The sequence below is a fragment of the Chenopodium quinoa genome, unplaced genomic scaffold, assembly GCF_001683475.1.
Source record: "Chenopodium quinoa cultivar QQ74 unplaced genomic scaffold, ASM168347v1, whole genome shotgun sequence".
In the NCBI taxonomy this organism is placed as follows: domain Eukaryota; kingdom Viridiplantae; phylum Streptophyta; class Magnoliopsida; order Caryophyllales; family Amaranthaceae; genus Chenopodium; species Chenopodium quinoa.
The window spans coordinates 3511952-3532548 of NW_018745675.1; the positions used below are offsets into that span (position 1 = coordinate 3511952).

The following is a 20597-nucleotide window of genomic DNA, read 5'->3' on the forward strand; positions in this document are numbered from 1 at the left end:
AATTTATTGCTTTTATTTCTTAGTGTACAGATGGTGACAAACCGTTTGTATAGTTTGTGCCTGGTCCCAGCTTTATGTCTAATTTCTGACTTGTTTTCTAGGAGGGAGACAGGGCTCCTAGATCCCCTTTTGGACTAAAAAAAACTGGTCAATAGTTTGTCTAAAAGAAGGTCTTGAAACAGGTCCAAAAAACAAGTTCAAAACAAGTCCAAAATAGGCCTTTATAAAGAAAAAAAAAGCAAACCGGTCTAAAGAGGTCCAAACTTGAATTTACAGGTCTGGATCGGAACCGCAACGACAAATTGAGGTCCATTACCGGTCCGCATAAATCGGTCCAAACCGGTTCAGATCCGATGCGATCCAGATCTGGACCGGTGTTCACCCCTAACTCCGACCACATGTAAAACTTTGTGATTGCTGTATATAAACTTTACAAAAAAGTAAAAACGTTTCTTTCAAAAAAAAAATAAAAATAAAAAACATAATAAAGGGAGTACCTAAATTTTAATTAAACCATCCAAAAAAAAAAAAAAAAAAAAAAAAATTTTTGAACCAAACACTAAACGCTTAAACCCTAGTAATATTTTCTCCAACCAGAAGTTTGGTTTTCCTCCTGTCCATCTTTGCTCTTCCAGAGGAGATAACAAATTTAATTTTGCGGTTTTTAGTGTTTTAATTGTAATGGGTTTGCGTTAATTCACTAATTTTAAGCTATTAGTTGTTCGAATTTTTCACAATTGTGATTATTTTGTTTGGGTTAATCAGGTTTATCAAATTGGAGAAGAATATAAATTTGAGGTTAGATTACAATGGAAGATACCTCCTTCCTATTTGCAGGCCTTAAATTCGACAAAAAAAAGTTTGCCAAAGATTTCCAGAAGTTCAAGGTATTCCATTATACTTTTTTTTTTCCTTAATTTTTGTATTAATATTTGCTCATTATATTTTTCAATGTTCAATTATATTGTATAAAATTGATGGATGAACAACAGTTCAAGGGAATTACTTTATATGGAGTACCAATTTTCCTTATTAATTTATGCTCTGTGTAGTTTTTCATTGCTCATTTAATTGGGTTTTACTTCAATCTACTATGTGTAGTATTTTGTTTACACATGATACAAAATTAAATGTAATGAAATATTCAACTTGATCTATTGATGAACTGATGGATTGAAAAATGGGAAAGCTGCATTAATTCGGAAAAACTGATGCAATGGTTATTGCTTAAAATTTGACGTTCCATAGCTTTGTGTTTTGTTCCTTTCTTAATTTTCCCCCCCTCTATACCTAGGGGTATAAAGAAAACAAAGCTTTGGAAGTGGATCTGGATTTTGTCGACGATGCTAAAATTGAAGCAGAAGTAGGAAAAAAGTCCATTAGGAAGAGGAGAAGAAAGGGCACTACTGAAGGTAACATTTTTGTATGTCAGCTTGGTGATATGAGTCTGTGATTGAAACCCAAATTTGCTAATTACTTTTGTTGCATTTTTTTTTTTATTGTTTGGTTCAGGATCAGTGGAGGGATTTAGTGTCTTTAATAAGAGTGCCAGTGCAGTTAATGAAACTGAACTAAATGACGAGGAAGAGGAGAAGCCTTCTGAAAAGAAGGAATTTTTCCGGCAGCTTCAGGTCTTATTTTGTTTTAATGTTGCTTTCCTGATTCATACAAGCATGCTATTTGATTAGCTCTTAAATCTAATATAATGTTGCCGTCTCTAGAGTTTTGCGTAGTGATACTGCTGACATAACTATGTTAAATATACATGCTGAACCCTGATATCAATGTTTCTGTAACTTTCAGCGTGATGCACTTCTGCGGAAAGATCATAAAATTCATATTTCTGGGAGTAATGTCCCATCTCCTCTCCAAAGCTTTCAGGAGCTTAGTACTAGGTGAGTATTTGATTTGCAATTTATGAACCAGTGTTATTTATGAAAATCTAGTTTCCTGTTCCAGCTCTGATTTTAATTGTTCATGAATTTCAATGCGTTGTTTGAATTATATAGAAATAATTTTGGAATTATGAATTTTGTCTGCCAGTAAAATTTGGTATTCATGTCTCTTTGATTTGAATCTTATTTATCGTGGGACTGAACCACAAAAAATCTGTACACTAGGGCCATTTTCTCTATTCTTGCCACCGTTTTTGGAGTATGTTCATCCACGGTGATGATTATAAGCATCTTGTGGTTTTTCCTGTTTTCTTTATGCAGCCATGTGCTGCAGTTTTAATGTAGCCATTTAAGAATTTTTATTCTTTAGGTCTAAAAGTCGAGTCATAGTAGCTGAAGGAGTTTCCTTTGTCTGAGATCCTCATTCAAATGTATCTAATTTGCCTCAAAATTTACATCACATTATGGCTATAGCAAGAAAAAATCTAGGATGCAAAAACCCAATAAAATTGCAATTGTAAATGATATATTTTCTCCGTTTCATATTAGTTGACACTTATCTTGGCATGTTTGCCAATGCATGATTTCAGTAATTAATATCTTTAATTATCAATTGGCATATAATATAATTAGTTAATATTCAGACTATATGCATTGAGACGTATCATACAGCTCTGCATGACTATTTTTCTATAAATCTCAAAGGAAGTCAAAGTCGCCTATTAGTGCTCAAGTAAAAACAAGTCGATTAATAAGGAACGGAGGAAATATGATATACTTGTTCATTTTCGCACGTTATTGTAAGTTTTGTGTCTGCAATTAAAGCAGAATTCTTGTAATGCATTCTCTTTACCAGGCATGACTGTCATGTTGTTACATTTAGAGCACTCCTACCCATGAAGAACTTTTCCTTGTGAGGAAAAAAAAGTTCTTCACTAACTTCTATCTGTGGGGAAAATGTTTTCCTCACAAGGATATCTCACCTCGTGAGGTAAAATGAGTTTCCTCATGAGGTCTCTATTACCCAAATCACCCCTAACCCATATTTTTTTTTTTAAGAAAAAAATTAGTGACAACTATTCCATTTACCCAAAGCCACCGTTTAACAGGTTGACTTTGAATGACATTCAAACTAACAATTTTGGGTGAAAACCATTATTGGGTGGTTTTGACTTTTTGAGTAGGAGAAATTGAACTTAGGGGTGGCTTATTTAATTTTTTTCTACTCAAGGGTGGTAATGGGAATTTGTCTCTCACTTGGATTGGTTTTGGGTTAAACTTTTTAATGAACAGGCCACCTCTCTTTCCAGTTTTCTTTCTTAACCTTTGCCTCACAGATAAAAATATATAAGAAATGTAAAGATAAAAGCAAAACAAAGCAGTAGAGGAAGTGATATTCTAAATTTGGATTCTAGTTTGAAAATATAAACCATCTTTGTTTTTTGAATAGATACGGATGCAAACCCTATTTGCTACGAAATTTAGCGGAACTCGGATACAAGGAGCCAACCCCAATTCAAAGGCAGGCTATTCCAGTCCTTCTATCTGTATGTCTTCTTTTCAATCTATCCATGCTGTCATCTTGGTTTCTGTGTCTTCTATTCTATTGATTCTTGTTACTTTTGTTGATTTTCAGTGTAGTCCATTTTTTTGATAAAGGAAAAAAAGAATTTATGTGTTGCATGCTGTGAACTGAATATTTCTGCAGGGACGTGAATGTTTTGCTTGTGCTCCCACTGGCTCTGGAAAAACTTTGGCATTCATTTGTCCTATATTAATGAAACTTAAGGTATGCATCCTGTGTTTCATCTCACATTGCGGGTAATATGGTGATTTGTGATAGAAATAATGTGAATGTCTTCTATTTGATTAAGCAGCATGGGTTAAAAGATCGTGTTCGTGCTGTTGTTCTTTGCCCTACTCGTGAACTAGCAGCTCAGACGGCTAGAGAAAGCAAGAAACTTGCTCAAGGAAAGAACTTTTATATAAACTTAATGACTAAAGAGCTTTCCAGAAGTGCTGATTTCTCAAAAGTGCCTTGTGATATACTTATATCAACGCCACTTCGCTTAGAATTTGCAATTCGCAAAAGGAAGCTTGATTTAAGCAGGTATGTGTACAATTCATTCAAGGCTGATTTAAGATGATCTGGGGATGAGGTATGTATTTGATTGTGAAACTCACGCCTTTCAAGAGGTATGGTTCCAACCTTACCCAAGGGCCAAGACCCCTTGCACTTAGTGCCAGGGGCCAACAGGGGAAAATGAGTTGAAAATGTCAAAAGGACCAAAATACCCAGAATTTATGAACCAAATCGGAGAAAATTTCCTCTGTTAGTTGCAAAAAGTTTTTTAGTTTTTAAAGAATCAGAAAATAAATTTTAAAGCTCAAAGGAGCCTTTGCACCTAGGTGCACCTAAGTCAATTGCAACAAATGATCAATACAAAAAGTCTAGGTAGATCTAAAGTTTAGTACGAATCCTAGGGAGGGTCCCCTCTGGATACATGTTTTTTTTCCCTCAAGGTTGTGGGAAAAAAAATTCACCAAGACCATCCACATTGATTAGGTTTTTGAGGAGCCATTACATATTCATGGTTCATTTCACAAAATCGAAATGAAATCCATGTAAGATCGGAGACACATAATCATCAGTATTATGAGTTTGGTGCTACATCTATTTTATTTTTTGTATTAAAAAGCATGACATAATTCTAAAGCGGATTAAAAAAAACCCTCAACCCAAAAGAATAGTCCAAGATTATCATATATGTCAGATCAACAAAATAAAAAATTACTAAAACAAAGATACAAAAGCATATAGTCAAATCAAACCACTAGATCATTACATAATGAAATGTATCACCAATGTTATCAAATTCAAGCAATTAAAGGCTTATCTAGTTTACAAAAAGAACCATATTTTTTGGTAAAAAAGTTGCTGGGGGTGCATCTGGTTTTCCTAAAGCACTGTTTCGCAGTTTGTTTTACTTAAGCTCTTATTTCACCTGGTAGTTTGTACTGTTGATAAATCTATAGTAAATGTGGAACATGGATTTCAATGAAATAAAAATACAAGAATTGTCAATTTTGGGCTTATTATTAGATTCTGCTAACATCCACAAATAGTTATCTAGACTAAAGAATTTTGCACAGTCTGGGATCAATTGATCCCATGAGTATGTTTATTGACCCAGATCATTTTCAGAATATTCATTCTTCTTAAGCTATGTTTAAAAAAAGGCACACACCCCCAAAAAATGACCATCCAATTTTTTTTCTGCAGGGTTGAGTTCCTTGTTCTTGATGAATCTGATCAGCTGTTTGAGCTTGGTTTTATGAAGCAGATTGATTTTGTTGTTAAAGCCTGCTCAAATCCCTCAGTGATTAGAATGCTGTTTAGTGCGACTTTACCTGACACTGTTGAAGACCTTGCACGGACATTGATGCATGATGCTGTGCGGATAATTGTTGGCAGGAAGTAAGTATTAATTTTTTAGTGTTTATGTTATACATATTTCTGTTTCCATTTGAGAAGTATTCTTGATAGACCTGAAAGTGAGAACTAAAAGCAAGTATTCTTTGGAAAGGTTTGAAGAGTCTTAGTTTAATTTATATCTTTAATGAGATTAAACTAGTAGAAAAATATTTCTTAAAGACCTTGATTGGGGACATTTTCGAAAATATTAGAGTTATTATGGAGAAGTACATGAATTAGAATAGTAGTACAAGTTTCTTGTGTATGCACTAAAATAAAAATAAAAATGGGAGTGAAGTAATAAATAGCTGACTGAAAACCTTGTAGAAGACCACAACAGAAGTGTTACCTGATTATATGCTCATAAGTAAGGAGAAAGAGGGGTGGGGTGATGCACTTTGCTTAAGTTCCCGGATTAAAGCTGTTGTGAGAGTGTCCTTCACTTTAGAAATCAACTTGATTGTTAAAGTATCAATGAGCTTGTCCTTGTGAGCCTTTGAGCAGTGAACTCCTGCTTGATCCTATTTTGTCATTTCTGCTTCAACTTACCTTGTTTCTTGCACACTCTGCTCTTATTATTTTTTCTCTTATAATTATAACATCTGAATGCTTCCTTATTAATTTGTCTGCATCTAAGTCTTGTTTATTTTTTCTAGCCATTATTAGAAACATAGAGGTCACAACTGCAAATACTATTTTACCATCACTAATCTTCATTTTACCTATCTTACTAAGGTTGCCAATCTGTAACCTGAATCATTTTCATCTGCCAACTGAGCTCTTTTGTATTGGGTTGTAGAGTATAATTTTGTGTCTTGTAAGGGTTAGACCACTGTATGTTAAAAGCAAAAAGTGATCTCATTAGAGATCTATAAAAGTATGCTTCCTTCCTTCCCCAGTAAATTGAAGTCAATGTGGAGGCTCTCCTCCTGCCTCTGACAAAGGACTTTTATCTTTTCTTACAGCTCTTTGGAAACAATAGTAACCAACTGAGTAAATGCATATTCGAATTCTCTGAAATGTTAATATAAGTAGTCTTTTCTGGTGAGTGTTATGTGTATCTGCTTTGCATATTATGTATGTTCTTCGAGTGACCTTGGCCTTGAATTCTGTTTTTGTTTTGTTCTGCTTTTCTGTGAATCTTTCCCTTCCTCTTATCTGATATTGCACGCTTTGATGTTTGATTAGGAACACAGCTTCTCCATCAGTAAAGCAAAAGTTAGTTTTTGCTGGAAGTGAAGAAGGGAAATTTCTTGCTTTGCGTCAAATTTTTGCCGAGGTAGGCTTCTGACAAGTGATGTAGTGTTATTGCTGCTCTTAGAAACCCCTTATTGTTCGTTGATATTCTTTCCTTAGTTGGTACTTCCTCCGTTTATAATAACATGCAACATTTTGACTTTCATGCTTCTCAACATATTGCTTTGTTATATAATGTATCAAAAATTTAATTTTAATATAATGGACATGTTATTCATATTTCTAGTTTAAATATACAAAAAAAAAGATGTCTTCCTGCTTTATTAAGAAGTAGAATCTACGAGTCACTTGTTGCTAATTTGAATTTGTTATTTTTCATCTTATACTAAGCATAGATAATCTCTCTCCATCCTTTATTTAGCTGACACATATTTCTCTTAGGGCCATTCCTATTTTGTTGACAGCTTGACACACTTGTACTTTATTCCTTAAAAGGAATGGTCCCTCTAAATTTTTGTATTTTCAGTCTCTTGTTATGGGTCCCACTTTTTTTCCCAACTTCTATGAAAACAATTAAAAATTTAACGCCCGACTCCCATCAACAAAAGTTATGGTCCCCACATTCCACTAACTACAATTAAAAATTACCTCACTGCTAACCTTTACAAAATAAAATACCAAAGTCGATAAAAATGCCTAGAACTCTTTGCTGGTCAAACTGTGTCAACTAAATAGTAACTGAAGGAGTAATTCTGATTGGTAACTAGAGGTAAATTAAGTTCTAAGTTAATGTAATAGAAATAAATTGTGATTGACAAAGAGCTTTTGTCAATGCACTTTAAAAGGATTATTTTTGCTGTAATTTTGGCATGTTGTCAACATTATTGCGTTGTTTGTAAATAAAAAAGTTAAAATCCATTCTAGTATAAGGGTTTTATGTTATGATATTTCTATTGTCATAGTAAGCAAGTATGTCATGTTACAAAGTGCTTTGGATAATTTCAAGGTTTTCTTATGTGATCGTACACTCAATTATGCTTGCTTCAGATTCTATATCTAGTTTACATTCTTTACACTAGTCTGATGGAGCAATGGTACTGATATTTTCTTATTCTAATAGTATCTCTCTATTTTGCCATAAACAGAGTCTAAATCCACCAGTCTTAATCTTTGTGCATAGTATGGAACGTGCTAAAGAGCTTTGTAGAGAACTGGCGTGTACTGATATCAAAGTGGATGCTATCCATAGTGATTTGCAAGAAGCACAGGTAATGTACTATTCCTTATGGAGTAAGCTGCTTGCTTGCTTCTTTATTTGGTATGAGCATTGTGTACTTCAAACAATTTATTTCCTACTTTCTTCAGAATTAATGTCACCCTGAGCTTGGAAGACATATTTTTTTATTTTGGAACATGTGAAACTAGTCTTGTGATTTAGGATTGGGATGAGCACACATGGGAAGTAAAATATTTTCCTTGGTGTCTGTTTTTGTTGCAAGTATATGGAAACAATGGCTAAATATTGAAGAGAATTGCTTATTGCATACAACTGCAATTAGATGAATTCTTCAATAAGGTTGAGATATCATGGGGAATTATCAATTAATAGAAAGAAGGTTGAATCAGCTAACGGTGGATGTTGGTTTTAAATGGTCCATTGACATATGTTATTAAAGTCCATTATGTAGTATATTCTTTCTTGCAGACTGCTCCTTTCTCTGGTTGAAACATTTTTTTTGTTGCATGGTTTGATCTTTTAACATTTTTCCATTGATCTTGTGTTTTTTGTGTTTAATTATGTACAGCGGGAGAATGCTGTTGATAATTTCAGGGCTGGTAAAACTTGGGTTTTGATTGCCACTGACGTCGTTGCTCGTGGTATGGATTTCAAAGGTCTCAACTGCGTGATTAATTATGATTTTCCAGAGTCAGCTGCTGCTTACATCCATAGAATTGGTATGTTTGAATTTCTCTCACTAAGATATGAGTGCATTATTTGTGATTGATTGTTTGATTCTGCTCAGTATACTGAGTCAACATTGTGTTATTCTGGAGAACTATGCAATGCCCTAATGTTCTTTCTCCAAGGAAAAGAGATTCTGAAATTTGGTGGAAAAATTTGTAGGATTTAAATCTATGATTGTTTGATCAACTCTCAGTGATTGTGCTGTCTTATTTCTGGTTGAAACCACCGGTTAATCGGCTTCTACTTGTCCTTTAGATGTTGAGCAATTTGAGGATCTATATGTGGCACACTTTTTGATCTTAGTCATTACTAGATTTACTACAGATACCTTCTGCTTGATTTTGGTTTCAAGAATCAGTGTAGCAATTAGTCATTTGAACATTTAAGTTCCTTGTTGATTCTCAGGAATGAATATTATTTTAGATGCCATGGGCATTGGTCACTGATAAATTTTCGTCTGTGATTATGTTAATGCATAGCTGAAATACAAGTTTTTGTGAAGCATTTGTCCGTTTGACTCGGATTATTAAGTTAACTTTCTGTAGTTTTTCTACTGGTAGAGCTGGTCCTGGGAGAGATAGCGCAATTAGTCATTTGAACACTTAAGTTCATTGTTAATTCTCAGGAATGAATACTATCTTTAGATGCCATGGGCATTGATCACTGATAAATTTTTGTCTGTGATTAAACCAATTGAAAAACTATGTGGAAAGCATTTCTGTTTAACTGGGATTTTAGTTAATGTTCTGTGCTGTTTCTACAGGTCGAGCTGGTAGAGCTGGGAGAGAAGGAGAAGCCATTACCTTTTATACAGAAGTAGATGTACCATATTTGCGCAATTTAGCGAATATTATGTTAGAGTCTGGGAGTGAGGTACCATCTTGGGTTATGTCCAAACCCAAAGCCAAATGGAAGAAGCATCGCCCGGTTAGAAATTCTATATTTTGTGGTCCTGCTGATGGGAAATAGTGGATGGTAATTTAGCAAAAGATGTAGGAAGTCTTCATGTAATTTTAATTTTTTGTTTCTGTTTTCTCCTGAGTCCTACACTCCAATTTTGTCGAGAATGCTAACATGTATTCTGTTTCCTATCTCTTTTAGGAAATTTTAGGAAATATTAGAAGGTTTGTTTCGCTATATTTGTAACTTTGTAAGATTTTCGTAGTTCAAATTAGATTGCGTGACTATGGTTTTTAGTTGCTCTATGACTATATGTTCCAACATGTTTTATTTTGTTACTCCCACCGTCCCTAATTATTTGCCTTGTAATTTTTCACAAATCTCCAAGACACACCAATACGTATATATTAGATGAAATATGTGCGATGCACGGTTTGTTTGTATTTTTTTACAACTTATATTTTTTTCCTATGTATGTAATAAAATTTGTTACTTTATTTATCCGTTGTACGTAGTATATCATATTATCATTTAATATTTTTATTTTATTTATTTTATATTTAAATGAAATTCCTAATATTAAAAGATAATATTTTATATTTATTAATTTAAACTTTAAAATTTATTCGCTAATTTTATTTTGTTAACGTAAAACTTAATTTTAAGACGAATAAATGATAAATGATGAATATTTTTTATTTTGCTAGAAAAAGAGAAAGGATATATTTTTAATTTCAATGATTTTTTTTTTGTATTTAATTTAAAACCGTTTTTTTTTTGAGAGAAAACTGATTTTTTTTTTAATTAAACGTGATTTCATTTTTGTTATTAGTATATTTTTATAAAATATTTTATTATAATCACTTGTCATATTTTCATTATTTTTTTTATTTAATCCAATTTTTTTTTAAATATCAATTGAATGTGAATTTCATTTTTTTAAGTTTAATAGTATTCTTTTTTTTTTTTACATATACGAAATAAAATAAGTTGTTCTTTTCTTTTAGATAAAATTTCCCCTATAAAAAGATAGTATTTTATTTTTATAATAAATTTAAATTTTTAATTTTAATCTTACGTGGCGCTTTAAAATAACAATCATATGTGGCATAATCCTATAAGTAACGGTCTAAAGATACTAATCCTACATGGCGCTCTAATAATTTTTTAAAAATAAAAATCGTTGGTGGCTCTCTAAAATCTCGGGAAAAAACTCCCCTTTATATATATACTAGTTTTGTGCCCGAGCGATGCTCGGATTGTTGATAAAATTTTGGGATAAACTTTAAGTTTGAATGTTAAATACATTCATATATTCCTTTTCTAAAATGAAAAATATTTAGACTTATGATATCATATGGCTTATTAGAGTAATTTTTGGAGTTTTGTTTGTAAACAGATATCTACTCAAGTTATTATTAACTTGAAATTATTTTTATGAACTTAAATTATTTTTACTATTTTTACCAAACTAAATTATTTTATTAATTAAAACTTATTTTTATTGATTCTATGTCACTCCGTATATATTTTTAAAATAAATTAAATATATTATAAATGGATCTTATTTTAAAGAACTTTTTAAAATAAATTTTATGATAGAAATAGAATCGAGTTATGGAATATTTATTAAAAGTTACGATTAATTTTGTATATATGAAATATTAGAACTTTAGAAGTATTTCGATAATAAAACTCTATAAAATATTTTTATCTTAAAAAAAATATCCAAAATTCGCTTACTTATCATCATATGTGTCACAATAATATCTATTTGTCGTATGCGTGGCTCGACACTTGGCAAAAAACTGGAATGCCAAGTGTCGCTGTTTCATGGCCTGGCTGCGGGACCGGCTTTATTTATTAGGGACTAGTTTTGTGCACGGGCGATGCCCAAGTTGTTTATTGAATTTTAGGTTAAACCTTTTGGCTTGAATGTTAAATACGATTATATAATCACTTTGATAATGCAGGATATTTAGACATACGATATCATACTTAAATTATTTTTATTAAACTATTAAAACTTATTTTTATAAATTTTCTATTATTTTAAATATATTAAATGGATCTTATTTTAAAGAACTTTTCAAAGTGAATTTTATGATGGAAATAGAACCAAGTTATTAGATTTTTATTAAAAGCTATGATTAATTTTGTATATATGAAATATTAGAAGTATATCGACAATAAAACTCTATACAACAATTTTATCTTAAAAAATCTATCCAAAATTCGCTTCCTTAGCATCATATATGTCACAATAATATCTAGTTTTCACCTACGGGCGCGACACTTGGCGAAAAACTGAAATGCCACTGTCGATGTCTCGTGGCCTGGCTGCGAAACTGGCTTTATTTATTAGTGATATGATATTAGATTTTTGTAGCTAATTGTGTAAAAATTATAAAAACTGAGATATTGATGAAGTACAGAATAAGACAAATTTAATAAGATCTAATCTATGTTTTATTTATAGTTTGACCCAAATATTTACAATGGGACTAATAATTGAAAAGGAGGAATTACTTATTTCTTCAATTATTTCAACTAGTTGACATTTGCTTGAAGATATATCAGCGAAGTGTATTTCTTCCCTTACTTTTACTGTCTCTCTAAATTCCTATCAAATCAAATCTGTTCATTTTCAGCCATTGAGGAAATGATTAGGTCAAAATTAAATCCTTTTTATAAGCAATATTTTCTTTCTAAATATAACTAAAATCTTGTTGTTCACCAATCACCATTACACACATGTTAAAAAAAAATGCATGGAAGTGTTTTTTAGTTACACAGTAGAGCATTAGGGGTAAACTATACAACAACTTTCATGCATTTTTTTGATTTTTAGTTACACATTAGAGCATTAGGGGTAAACTATACAAACCAACTTTCATGAAAGTGCTTTCCACATAGTTTTTTTTTTTTTTTTTTTTTTTTTTTTTTTTTTTTTTTTTTTTAAATTTTGACCGAGAAACTATAAAAAAAAATAATAATAAAAAGCAAAATCCTAACTTAATACTTGTAATAAACTAAATTACACATTAGAGCTTAGGGGTAAAACTATACAACAACTTTCTATTTGGAAACTAGATGTTTTTGGTGAGGAAACTATAAAAAAGTATAACCTTCCTTCCATCACTCTCTTTGCTTCAAAATAAATACTCCAATCAAACTGGACACATATGCTAATGTAAAACTTTAACTTATAATATCTTTAAATATTAAAAACTATATATTAAAAAAAAGTTGATATTCAGAAATTATACATTTATACGATTCTAACAAGCACACACGCACATAATTATATTTTTTCTTATTTATAAATCATTAACGTTGGTCGAAATGGCTTAAGTGAATAGTGCAAAATGTCAAAATGAAACATTTAGTTTGAAACGAAGGGAGTGTATTTTACCCATAGTAGATATGAAGTCTACTTGCACACAGCCAATTGTAATTTCTTACCTTGTAGCAATGCAATTTTATACCTATCTTACTAATTACAACAATTTCAGTCTATCTCGAGGCTGCCTAATTTCTGACTATGATAAGTTTAGAAGGTGTAAATTTGTAACTGCACACTTACGCCATTCTAGTTCAGTGCAAGAAAGGTTTACTTTGGTACCGACTCACAGTTTTGTTAGTATTGATAGAATTTTATATCAAATAATCAATAGTTTGGTGCCAATACAAATAGTACAATACACAACTAAGTACCAAATTTACTATTACAGAGATTTGTTGTTTTAACTTTCAAAAAATGCCGCTTACAAAACTCATCACCATTAGGAATTAAGGAGTAGGAATTAGGAATTAGGAATTAGGAATCTCCCGTCTATTTCTGCTTGGAAGGAAGAAAAAATGGATAATGCTATATGTAATATATAGCCCTTCGGGCTACAAATAAGCATTTAATATCTTTTTCTAATTTAGTATTCATTTAGAATTGCATGACAAAATCATGCGCAATCAGTGTAATTATATATTTTCATTGTTTATTCCATTTTTAGCTTCTTATATGTAAAGCTACATATAGCATTTTCAAAAAAAAAAAAAAAACTTCTTTTACTAATTTTATGGCTGATTGGCCTAATCTAGTTCTTCAGTTAAAATCCCTTTTCTTTTCATAAGATTCGAAGATTCATGCGTAGAATCTGTATCAGATTCTTCCATTGTCAAAGCAGTCAACGATAAATTAAATGACAGATGAAATTCAACCAAATTTTCAAGTAAAAAAGTAATCATATTTCACATTATAATTCATAATTAGGTAATGAGTTTGCATCTTCAACAACCATTTGGTGAAGCCACCAACTAAAGATCAGAAATTCCATTGTTTACTTCCTTTGCTTGTGTTTTCTTTTACTTTAAGTGATCACCTCTAGAAGCAACAACACAATAACTATGAAACACCTAAACAATCTAATACTAATTTTGAATAATAAAAACAAATGGCTTGTTCATACTCATGATTCACTCTTTTGAGTTAGCTAGTGCCCATCATTGTTATAGTCTAGCACTGCTTTAAGACAAACCTGCTAGTCGTCCCGAAACTCGACATTTTTATTCAATTTTATTACTAGTATATAAAATGTCACCCACAAGTCATTTCAACTCTTCTACATCACCCAGATTATAAGCTTAGTTCATGAGCTCTGGTTGTTTTCTGTAATCATCTTCTATTTTACTTCAGATAAATGGGATCCACGGAGCGATCAAAGAAGCGGATTCATCTATGGAAGAAAGCTGTTTTGCATTTCTTGCTATGTTTTGTGATGGGGTTCTTCACGGGTTTTGCTCCTACTGGTAAACCTCCATTTACTAGTCTCAAGTCAACAGCAGACATACATCATAACGAGTCCATTGAGCTGGCACCAAGGCCTATGCTGGGTGTAGCAGGCAACAACACTTCCGCTAACAGAAGCCTATCAGAAACTCCAGACAGTGCAATGGAGGATGCAAATTTGGTCGACGAAAGAGAAAGTGAAAGTGATAAATTGAATCCAAGGAAACAAATCATTGTTATTACTCCTACAAATGATAAGGATCCTCTAAGAGGAGTTTTGTTAAGCAGGATGGCAAATACTCTAAAACTGGTGCCTCCGCCACTGCTGTGGATTGTTGTGGAGTCACAGCTGGAGTCTTCTGATGTATCAGATATACTCAGGCGTACGGGGGTAATGTATAGACACTTGGTGTTTAAGGAGAATTTTACAGATCATAGAACTGAAATGGATCACCAGAGAAACCTAGCACTAAAGCATATCGAGCATCATCGGTTAAGTGGAATTGTTCATTTTGCAGGCCTCTCAAATGCATATGATCTCAGCTTCTTTGATGAAATTCGAGCTATTGGGTAAGAAGTTTTTCTCCCTTCCTTCCCTTATGCTACTGGTTCTAGTATATCCAAAGTTTTTGTGTCATAGTAACAGATGAATTGTTGCCCCTACTGTGTGATATAATGTGAAAAAGCATGTTTCAGTCCGATTTAGCTTGCTAGCAGAGTAGAAAAACGCTGTGCCTTTACATTATATATTTCTTCTTGCGGTAAATTCTACTTATCAAGGCTTATAAGAAAATGAGGTGTTTAAACAGGACATTTGGGTCATGGCCCCTTGCAAAACTTTCAGCAAGCAGAAAGAAGATGATAATTGAAGGGCCAGTCTGCCAATCTTCCCAAGTCGTCGGTTGGCATCTGAAGAGCTTAAAAATGGATGCAGAGGAATTGGCCATTCACATTTCCAGTTTCGGATTCAATAGCTCCATCCTATGGGATCCTGAACGATGGGGTTATCTGCCTTTCGCAGATGCCACCAAACAGGTTCATACTTAAACTCTTTGTAACTGCCCCTTTGCGAAGTGATATCAAATGAATATAATAAAGGCAGAAAAAGAGTCACCAGATCATACTAATGACCTTCAATGTAATTCACTTTTCAATCATTAAACTAATCACATAACAACACTGTATGCAGAATTCACTCAAATTTGTCAAAGAAGCAGTTCTTGAAGATGAGAGCAAAATAAAGGGAGTACCCTCGGGAGATTGCTCCAAAGTAAACATCTGGCAACTGCATCTTTCCTCCAAAATTGTACAAGTAAATCATGTTCCAGATTCTACATTGGACGGAAAGCGAAGATAATGAACCAAGGCAGCAGGGGATTTCACTATTCATTCTTATGCTTTTCCTCTTTATAAATGTGTCTTCTGATATAAACCTTGTATAATTGGTTTCAGTACATTTTTTGTAACCAGCTATTCGACAAATGAAATTCGGCTTAGCAATGTAATTTACAGACCAAAACCATAATGGAATTAGATGGTACAGAACTTTTACTGGAGATTGTTTTGTTGTTTTCATAATTCCTCTAATGCACTCCAAATCTTAGCTGAAAAGTGACATTCACACTTCCAACAAACAACAATTATCAAAACTACGATGCAGAGTAGGCAAAAAAAGGCCATTTTTATATATGCGTCATCAAAGATTTACAAAAACAAAAATTTGGGATCCAGATGATTAGTAATTAGCAAATTGCCTTTTACAATGAGAAAGTAGTAACACGAATTTTGTGTTACCTGATTAAATCATCCTGAAAAAGTTAGCATCATGTGCAGATATATTATCATCTAAGTTTGCCAGCCGCTTAAACTATATTACTACCTAGGTACAGCCCAGTTGCTACTTACATACATATACAAGGATAGAATAACACTTACAAGAAGAGAAAGGGCCGTTGTAGAGAAACTTGTCAGAAACTTACATCGTTGTTCTTCATGGGTTACTTATACTGCAGATCAGTGGACAAAGGAGAAAAAAGAGGATCCTCGCCCTTTTTATAGATGTCAATCAGCTGTTTGGAATTCTTCTTGGCAAGCCTGCAACAATCATCAAGGCCCCTTTGATCATGCTGCTGTAACTCATCCACAGACTTCTTCATCTTGCCTTTTAAATCCCCATCTATTAGAAAATTGGCCAGAGAAATTCCCCTAGAACCAAAATACACACTTCAGACAGATGCAACTACCAGTAGTTACAAGTGTATTTTCTCTTAATAAGGTGATGATTAAGAATTATAAATAAATAAATAAATAACAAACAAAAGAAATAAACAGAACATTATTGATGAGATGTGGATGATGTCAGTAACTTCTGCATGTAATATATCTTCCAGCATATAAAACTCTTAATAGACTGATGATTGAACAATTTTGTCCCAGAGTGACACATAACTTTTGCATACAAGCTGCAAAGTGATATTTCAAGGTGATCAAAGAAAGAACTGCTGCATGCATTAGCAGCTTCTTACTCAATTGAGATCAGATTCATAAAATGATGCCAATTACATCAAGTATATACGAAGTAAAATTTTTAACAAAGCAATACTGGTCTCCTGTTCAACTGTTACATGCCAAAATTACCGGCATGTTTTTCTCATAACTATAGTTAGCTACTTACACAGTCAATTAGTCAACATTGTTTGCTAGAAAGTGGCAGCTAGTTGTTCAACATAAATAATAAGAACATATAGGTGTATACGATTACAATTTTCAGATGAAACAAAGCATAGATGAAATTTTACTAATTATTTCTCACGTAGGTACTTCACACAAACACAAAACTGTTTGAAGAAAAGAAAATCATGACTAAAATAAAGATTATCGTGGTTAATAAAGACAATTAGCAACTTCACTAGCCAAACATCTGCTTGGTCTGGATAAAAACAGATTTATACATAGCATTATCTTTGGCTAGTGATCTGGAATTGATCCTTGATCAAGACCTTATGCAACCTAATGAGCCTAATAGTTCAAAGGGTCCAAACACACGTTCAAGGGTCCAAAAGAATCAAGTTCCTATTGTCCATGGGCTGTTCATTCAAGGGTCCAAGCTTGACAATGTTCCACGCATAGGTTTCCACATAGCTCCATCTTTGTACAAGTCATGCGTGGCTTGGATGGATGAGTAAGCAAGGAGTTTATTTGCCTTGGATGCCTTGATGATATTCGTAGCATTGGGGAAGAATATTCTTTTGTTCCTTTCTGTTTTGAAGGCAGCCAAAGACAAGGGAATAAAGGAGGGGGTTACACACGGTTTTAGTGTGCATTCAAGAGGAGTTTTACTCTCTTGTTGGGCGCCATTCATGGAGTATAACCTCCTTAGTTTAATTGCTTTTTATTACTACTTATTTGTATGTTTTATTTTCAGTTTATAGTGGTAATTAGCTTAGCTTAAATTGCTGTAATAAAGTTGTAACTGTCAGCCGTTGAAAATAGAGAGAGCTAGGCATATTTGCAGCGAGTTCCTTAAGGAACTGCGTTAAGGAACAGCAGCAGTTATTATTCTTCAATATGTGACGGTTTTCATGGAAACCGTTACACCTGAGGTCTGAGTGTGGCTGGCGACTTTTGAGTTCCTTTTGGCTGGCGACTTTTGAGTTCCTTTTTTTTTAAAAAAAAAAAATTAGCTAAGTAAGTTAATTAATGTAACTACTTCCTTAGGCTATAAAAGTAAGTCTTATCTAGCTTTGTAATCATCTTATCTTACCTTGAATGAAATATCTATTATGAAATATACCTTGTGTTATTTCTAATTCTAACTTGTGGATTCAAGTTACTTGAACTCGTGGACTCGAGTTTGTGAGCTTAACTCGGAGTGTTCGGAGTTAGCTTGTCTTATGGTTAGTAGAGTGAGTGTTCAACTCTAACCATACCTATCCTTGATTAGTATTGCGAGTGTTCCTTGCTAGTCAAACCTTGAGTTCCTCAACACCTAGCCTAAACACTTAACCCATAGCCCGAAACACCTAACCCTACCTTAGATTCCGCATCAGCTAGGATGCATCTTCATTTGACTATTTCAAAATCCAAGATGTGATTTCAAACGTACATAAAAATCACTTCTGCTGATTGGCTAGTTGATCCAGAAGCCGTACGAGTAAAGGACTCCATAGATGAACAAACAGGAATTGGTAATAAGAAAATGTGAAGGGCAGTTTTATCTTATCAATATAGTGGTAATATAGCAAATTAGCAATACTATGTGTTAGGTATATCAATTCTTATAACTTTCAGAAGAGATTAATTAAGCAATCTCATGCGAATTCTAAAAAGTCACAACTTATTTATACGTAGTACTATCTTTGGCTAGGATGCATCTTCATTTGACTATTTCAAAATCCAAGATGTGATTTCAAACGTACATAAAAATCACTTCTGCTGATTGGCTAGTTGATCCAGAAGCCGTATGAGTAAATGACTCCATAGATGAATAAACAGGAATTGGTAATAAGAAAATGTGAAGGGCAGTTTTATCATATCAATATAGTGGTAATATAGCAAATTAGCAATACTATGTGTTAGGTATATCAATTCTTATAACTTTCAGAAGAGATTAATTAAGCAATCTCATGCTAATTCTAAATATTTAAACATTTCAGATAATCTTAATAGAAAGATTTATAATATTTAAACATTGGTTACCTGTCAGCATCACACTTCTCAAATCCTTTGCTGCTAGCACAAATTGAACCCTTCATCGAAGACTTATGCTGCCTATATAATGCACAAACAGCCTTGGCACAAAAGTCAGGATCTTCGTCAAAAGCACAGACCATATCAGCTGCAACCTCCAGCTTTTTATTTTCCTTCCTCTGCCGGCAAGTGGCCATATACTTTTCAAGTTGAGGGGGACAAGAATTATGAGCTTTGTTGTTTTCAAAATTAGAATTACCGTTTTCATCTTCCTCACCACCATTATCCACAAACCCATCAAATCTTGGCTCTCCAATGTCTCTCCGGAGCCTTTCTTCACATTTTCTGATAGCTGACAGTGCTTGCCTTTGCTGAATGTTAAATTTATGCCCATCACCTGCAGTTGATGGAGTTGATAAAACAGGCTTGACTGGTCCATATGACCCATGTTCAAGCTTCTTCATATGTTTCTGGTTTAGGCTATCATCATTAGAACTATCGCAATGTTCTCTCAAATTCTCAGGGTGTACATACGTCCTTTTGACACCACTAACACGAAGAGGGATCTCATCATCATCGTCACTGTCAACAATAATAATGCTGTTCACTGTGGTCCCCTTTTTTCCAGAAGTCCCATTTTCTTCTACCATTTCTGCCTCAAAAACCAAAGTTCTCTTGACAGCATCGTCAGATTTCAAGAAGCCTTTGGGTTCATTACTTTCAGAAACAAAAGCTGAATCTGAAATAAAGGACTATCAGAACGGGCATGATAAAATCACATTGCAACACAAAACTAAACATGGAGATGCAATCATGTTCACTTAACAGCAATATTACACAACATGACCAATAACCTGAGCATAAAGTCTCAAGCAGAGCCACTTGTTTTCTCATTAAGGTTTCTTTCTTCTCGCCTAATCTTAAATTATTAACCCTTGTCTATACTAATTAAAGCTATAAACTGAACTTGGATAGCCTGTATCTGAACTTACTGAACCCTTATCCAAACTTACATTCCTTTGGTGACAAAAAAAAGCCTGAAGTCAAACATTGTGTCTAATTTCCTCACATTATTAACGGTCTTACATATCATTGCAATTACAGGTATGGTGGTTCGCGCTAAAATCAGGCCAAGATGTTTCCTCTCCACATCCAAATGCATATGACAACAGTACAATGCTCAAACTTCCATAGTGATAAATCTTTCAAATAATTTAACCATATGTTTGGGTCCAATTTAGTCCAATTGGGCTTAGGCATTAAATGATCCAATTAAAAGCCCAAGGTCAAGGTTCATCTCTCCAATTGTGCTAAAGTCAAAGATCAGTCCTCAAGGCAAGCCAATTGGGCTAAGGCCCAACTTCTCCATGTATGAAGAGGTATAAAAGCCATCAATATTACATTTGTACATTCATTCAAGCAAAGCCTCAAGCAATTAATTCTCTTGCATAGTCTTCTCTTTCTACGCACTGTACTGACTTTAGCATCGGAGGGGCCTTCCTCCGCAACACCCCCGAGGCTAGTTTACGTGTGTTTACTGTGCAGGAAACCTTCGGCCCAACATTACTTGGATCGAATCTAATCTTCTCCACTTCATCGGACCTTCGGCAAGGTCCCATTGTTTTCACCCGAAACAATTTGGCGCCGTCTGTGGGGAAGACTTTCAAAAATCTTTAAGCTAAATTTCTA

General features: G+C 33.4%; 3 protein-coding genes across 3 annotated transcripts; 2 read left to right on the plus strand and 1 right to left on the minus strand.

The window, feature by feature from the left end:
- The first annotated feature begins 215 nt into the window (after positions 1-215).
- Positions 216-9771, plus strand: LOC110717238 (DEAD-box ATP-dependent RNA helicase 57-like). The gene is made up of 13 exons (XM_021895898.1): positions 216-678; positions 766-887; positions 1295-1412; positions 1513-1631; positions 1804-1895; positions 3346-3442; positions 3604-3684; positions 3773-4005; positions 5179-5373; positions 6559-6649; positions 7713-7835; positions 8373-8523; positions 9297-9771. The coding sequence occupies exons 2-13, from the start codon at positions 810-812 to the stop codon at positions 9500-9502; spliced, it is 1584 nt and encodes a 527-aa protein (XP_021751590.1). The 5' UTR covers positions 216-678; positions 766-809; the 3' UTR covers positions 9503-9771.
- Positions 9772-13797: 4026 nt separating this feature from the next.
- LOC110717251 (probable beta-1,4-xylosyltransferase IRX9) lies at positions 13798-15775 on the plus strand. The gene is made up of 3 exons (XM_021895911.1): positions 13798-14789; positions 15029-15254; positions 15409-15775. Exons 1-3 carry the CDS (start codon positions 14131-14133, stop codon positions 15574-15576), a joined length of 1053 nt encoding a protein of 350 aa, XP_021751603.1. The 5' UTR covers positions 13798-14130; the 3' UTR covers positions 15577-15775.
- Positions 15776-15836: 61 nt separating this feature from the next.
- On the minus strand, positions 15837-20012 carry LOC110717252. The gene is made up of 2 exons (XM_021895912.1): positions 18918-20012; positions 15837-16424 (listed from the first exon to the last, which is right to left on the minus strand). The coding sequence occupies exons 1-2, from the start codon at positions 19556-19558 to the stop codon at positions 16217-16219; spliced, it is 849 nt and encodes a 282-aa protein (XP_021751604.1). The 5' UTR covers positions 19559-20012; the 3' UTR covers positions 15837-16216.
- Positions 20013-20597: the final 585 nt, after the last annotated feature.

What these genes read in the sequence shown, in the direction of transcription:
- LOC110717238 (XM_021895898.1), top strand. Translation starts at nt 810, where the DNA reads ATGGAAGATACCTCCTTCCTATTTGCAGGCCTTAAATTCGACAAAAAA. An exon ending in AATTTTTCCGGCAGCTTCAG is followed by an intron (nt 1,632 to 1,803) that starts GTCTTATTTTGT and finishes TGTAACTTTCAG; the next exon opens with CGTGATGCACTTCTGCGGAA. An exon ending in AGGAAGCTTGATTTAAGCAG is followed by an intron (nt 4,006 to 5,178) that starts GTATGTGTACAA and finishes TTTTTTCTGCAG; the next exon opens with GGTTGAGTTCCTTGTTCTTG.
- LOC110717251 (XM_021895911.1), top strand. Translation starts at nt 14,131, where the DNA reads ATGGGATCCACGGAGCGATCAAAGAAGCGGATTCATCTATGGAAGAAA. An exon ending in GATGAAATTCGAGCTATTGG is followed by an intron (nt 14,790 to 15,028) that starts GTAAGAAGTTTT and finishes GTGTTTAAACAG; the next exon opens with GACATTTGGGTCATGGCCCC. An exon ending in TCGCAGATGCCACCAAACAG is followed by an intron (nt 15,255 to 15,408) that starts GTTCATACTTAA and finishes CACTGTATGCAG; the next exon opens with AATTCACTCAAATTTGTCAA.
- LOC110717252 (XM_021895912.1), bottom strand. Translation starts at nt 19,558, where the DNA reads ATGGTAGAAGAAAATGGGACTTCTGGAAAAAAGGGGACCACAGTGAAC. An exon ending in GAGAAGTGTGATGCTGACAG is followed by an intron (nt 16,425 to 18,917) that starts GTAACCAATGTT and finishes TTTTGGTTCTAG; the next exon opens with GGGAATTTCTCTGGCCAATT.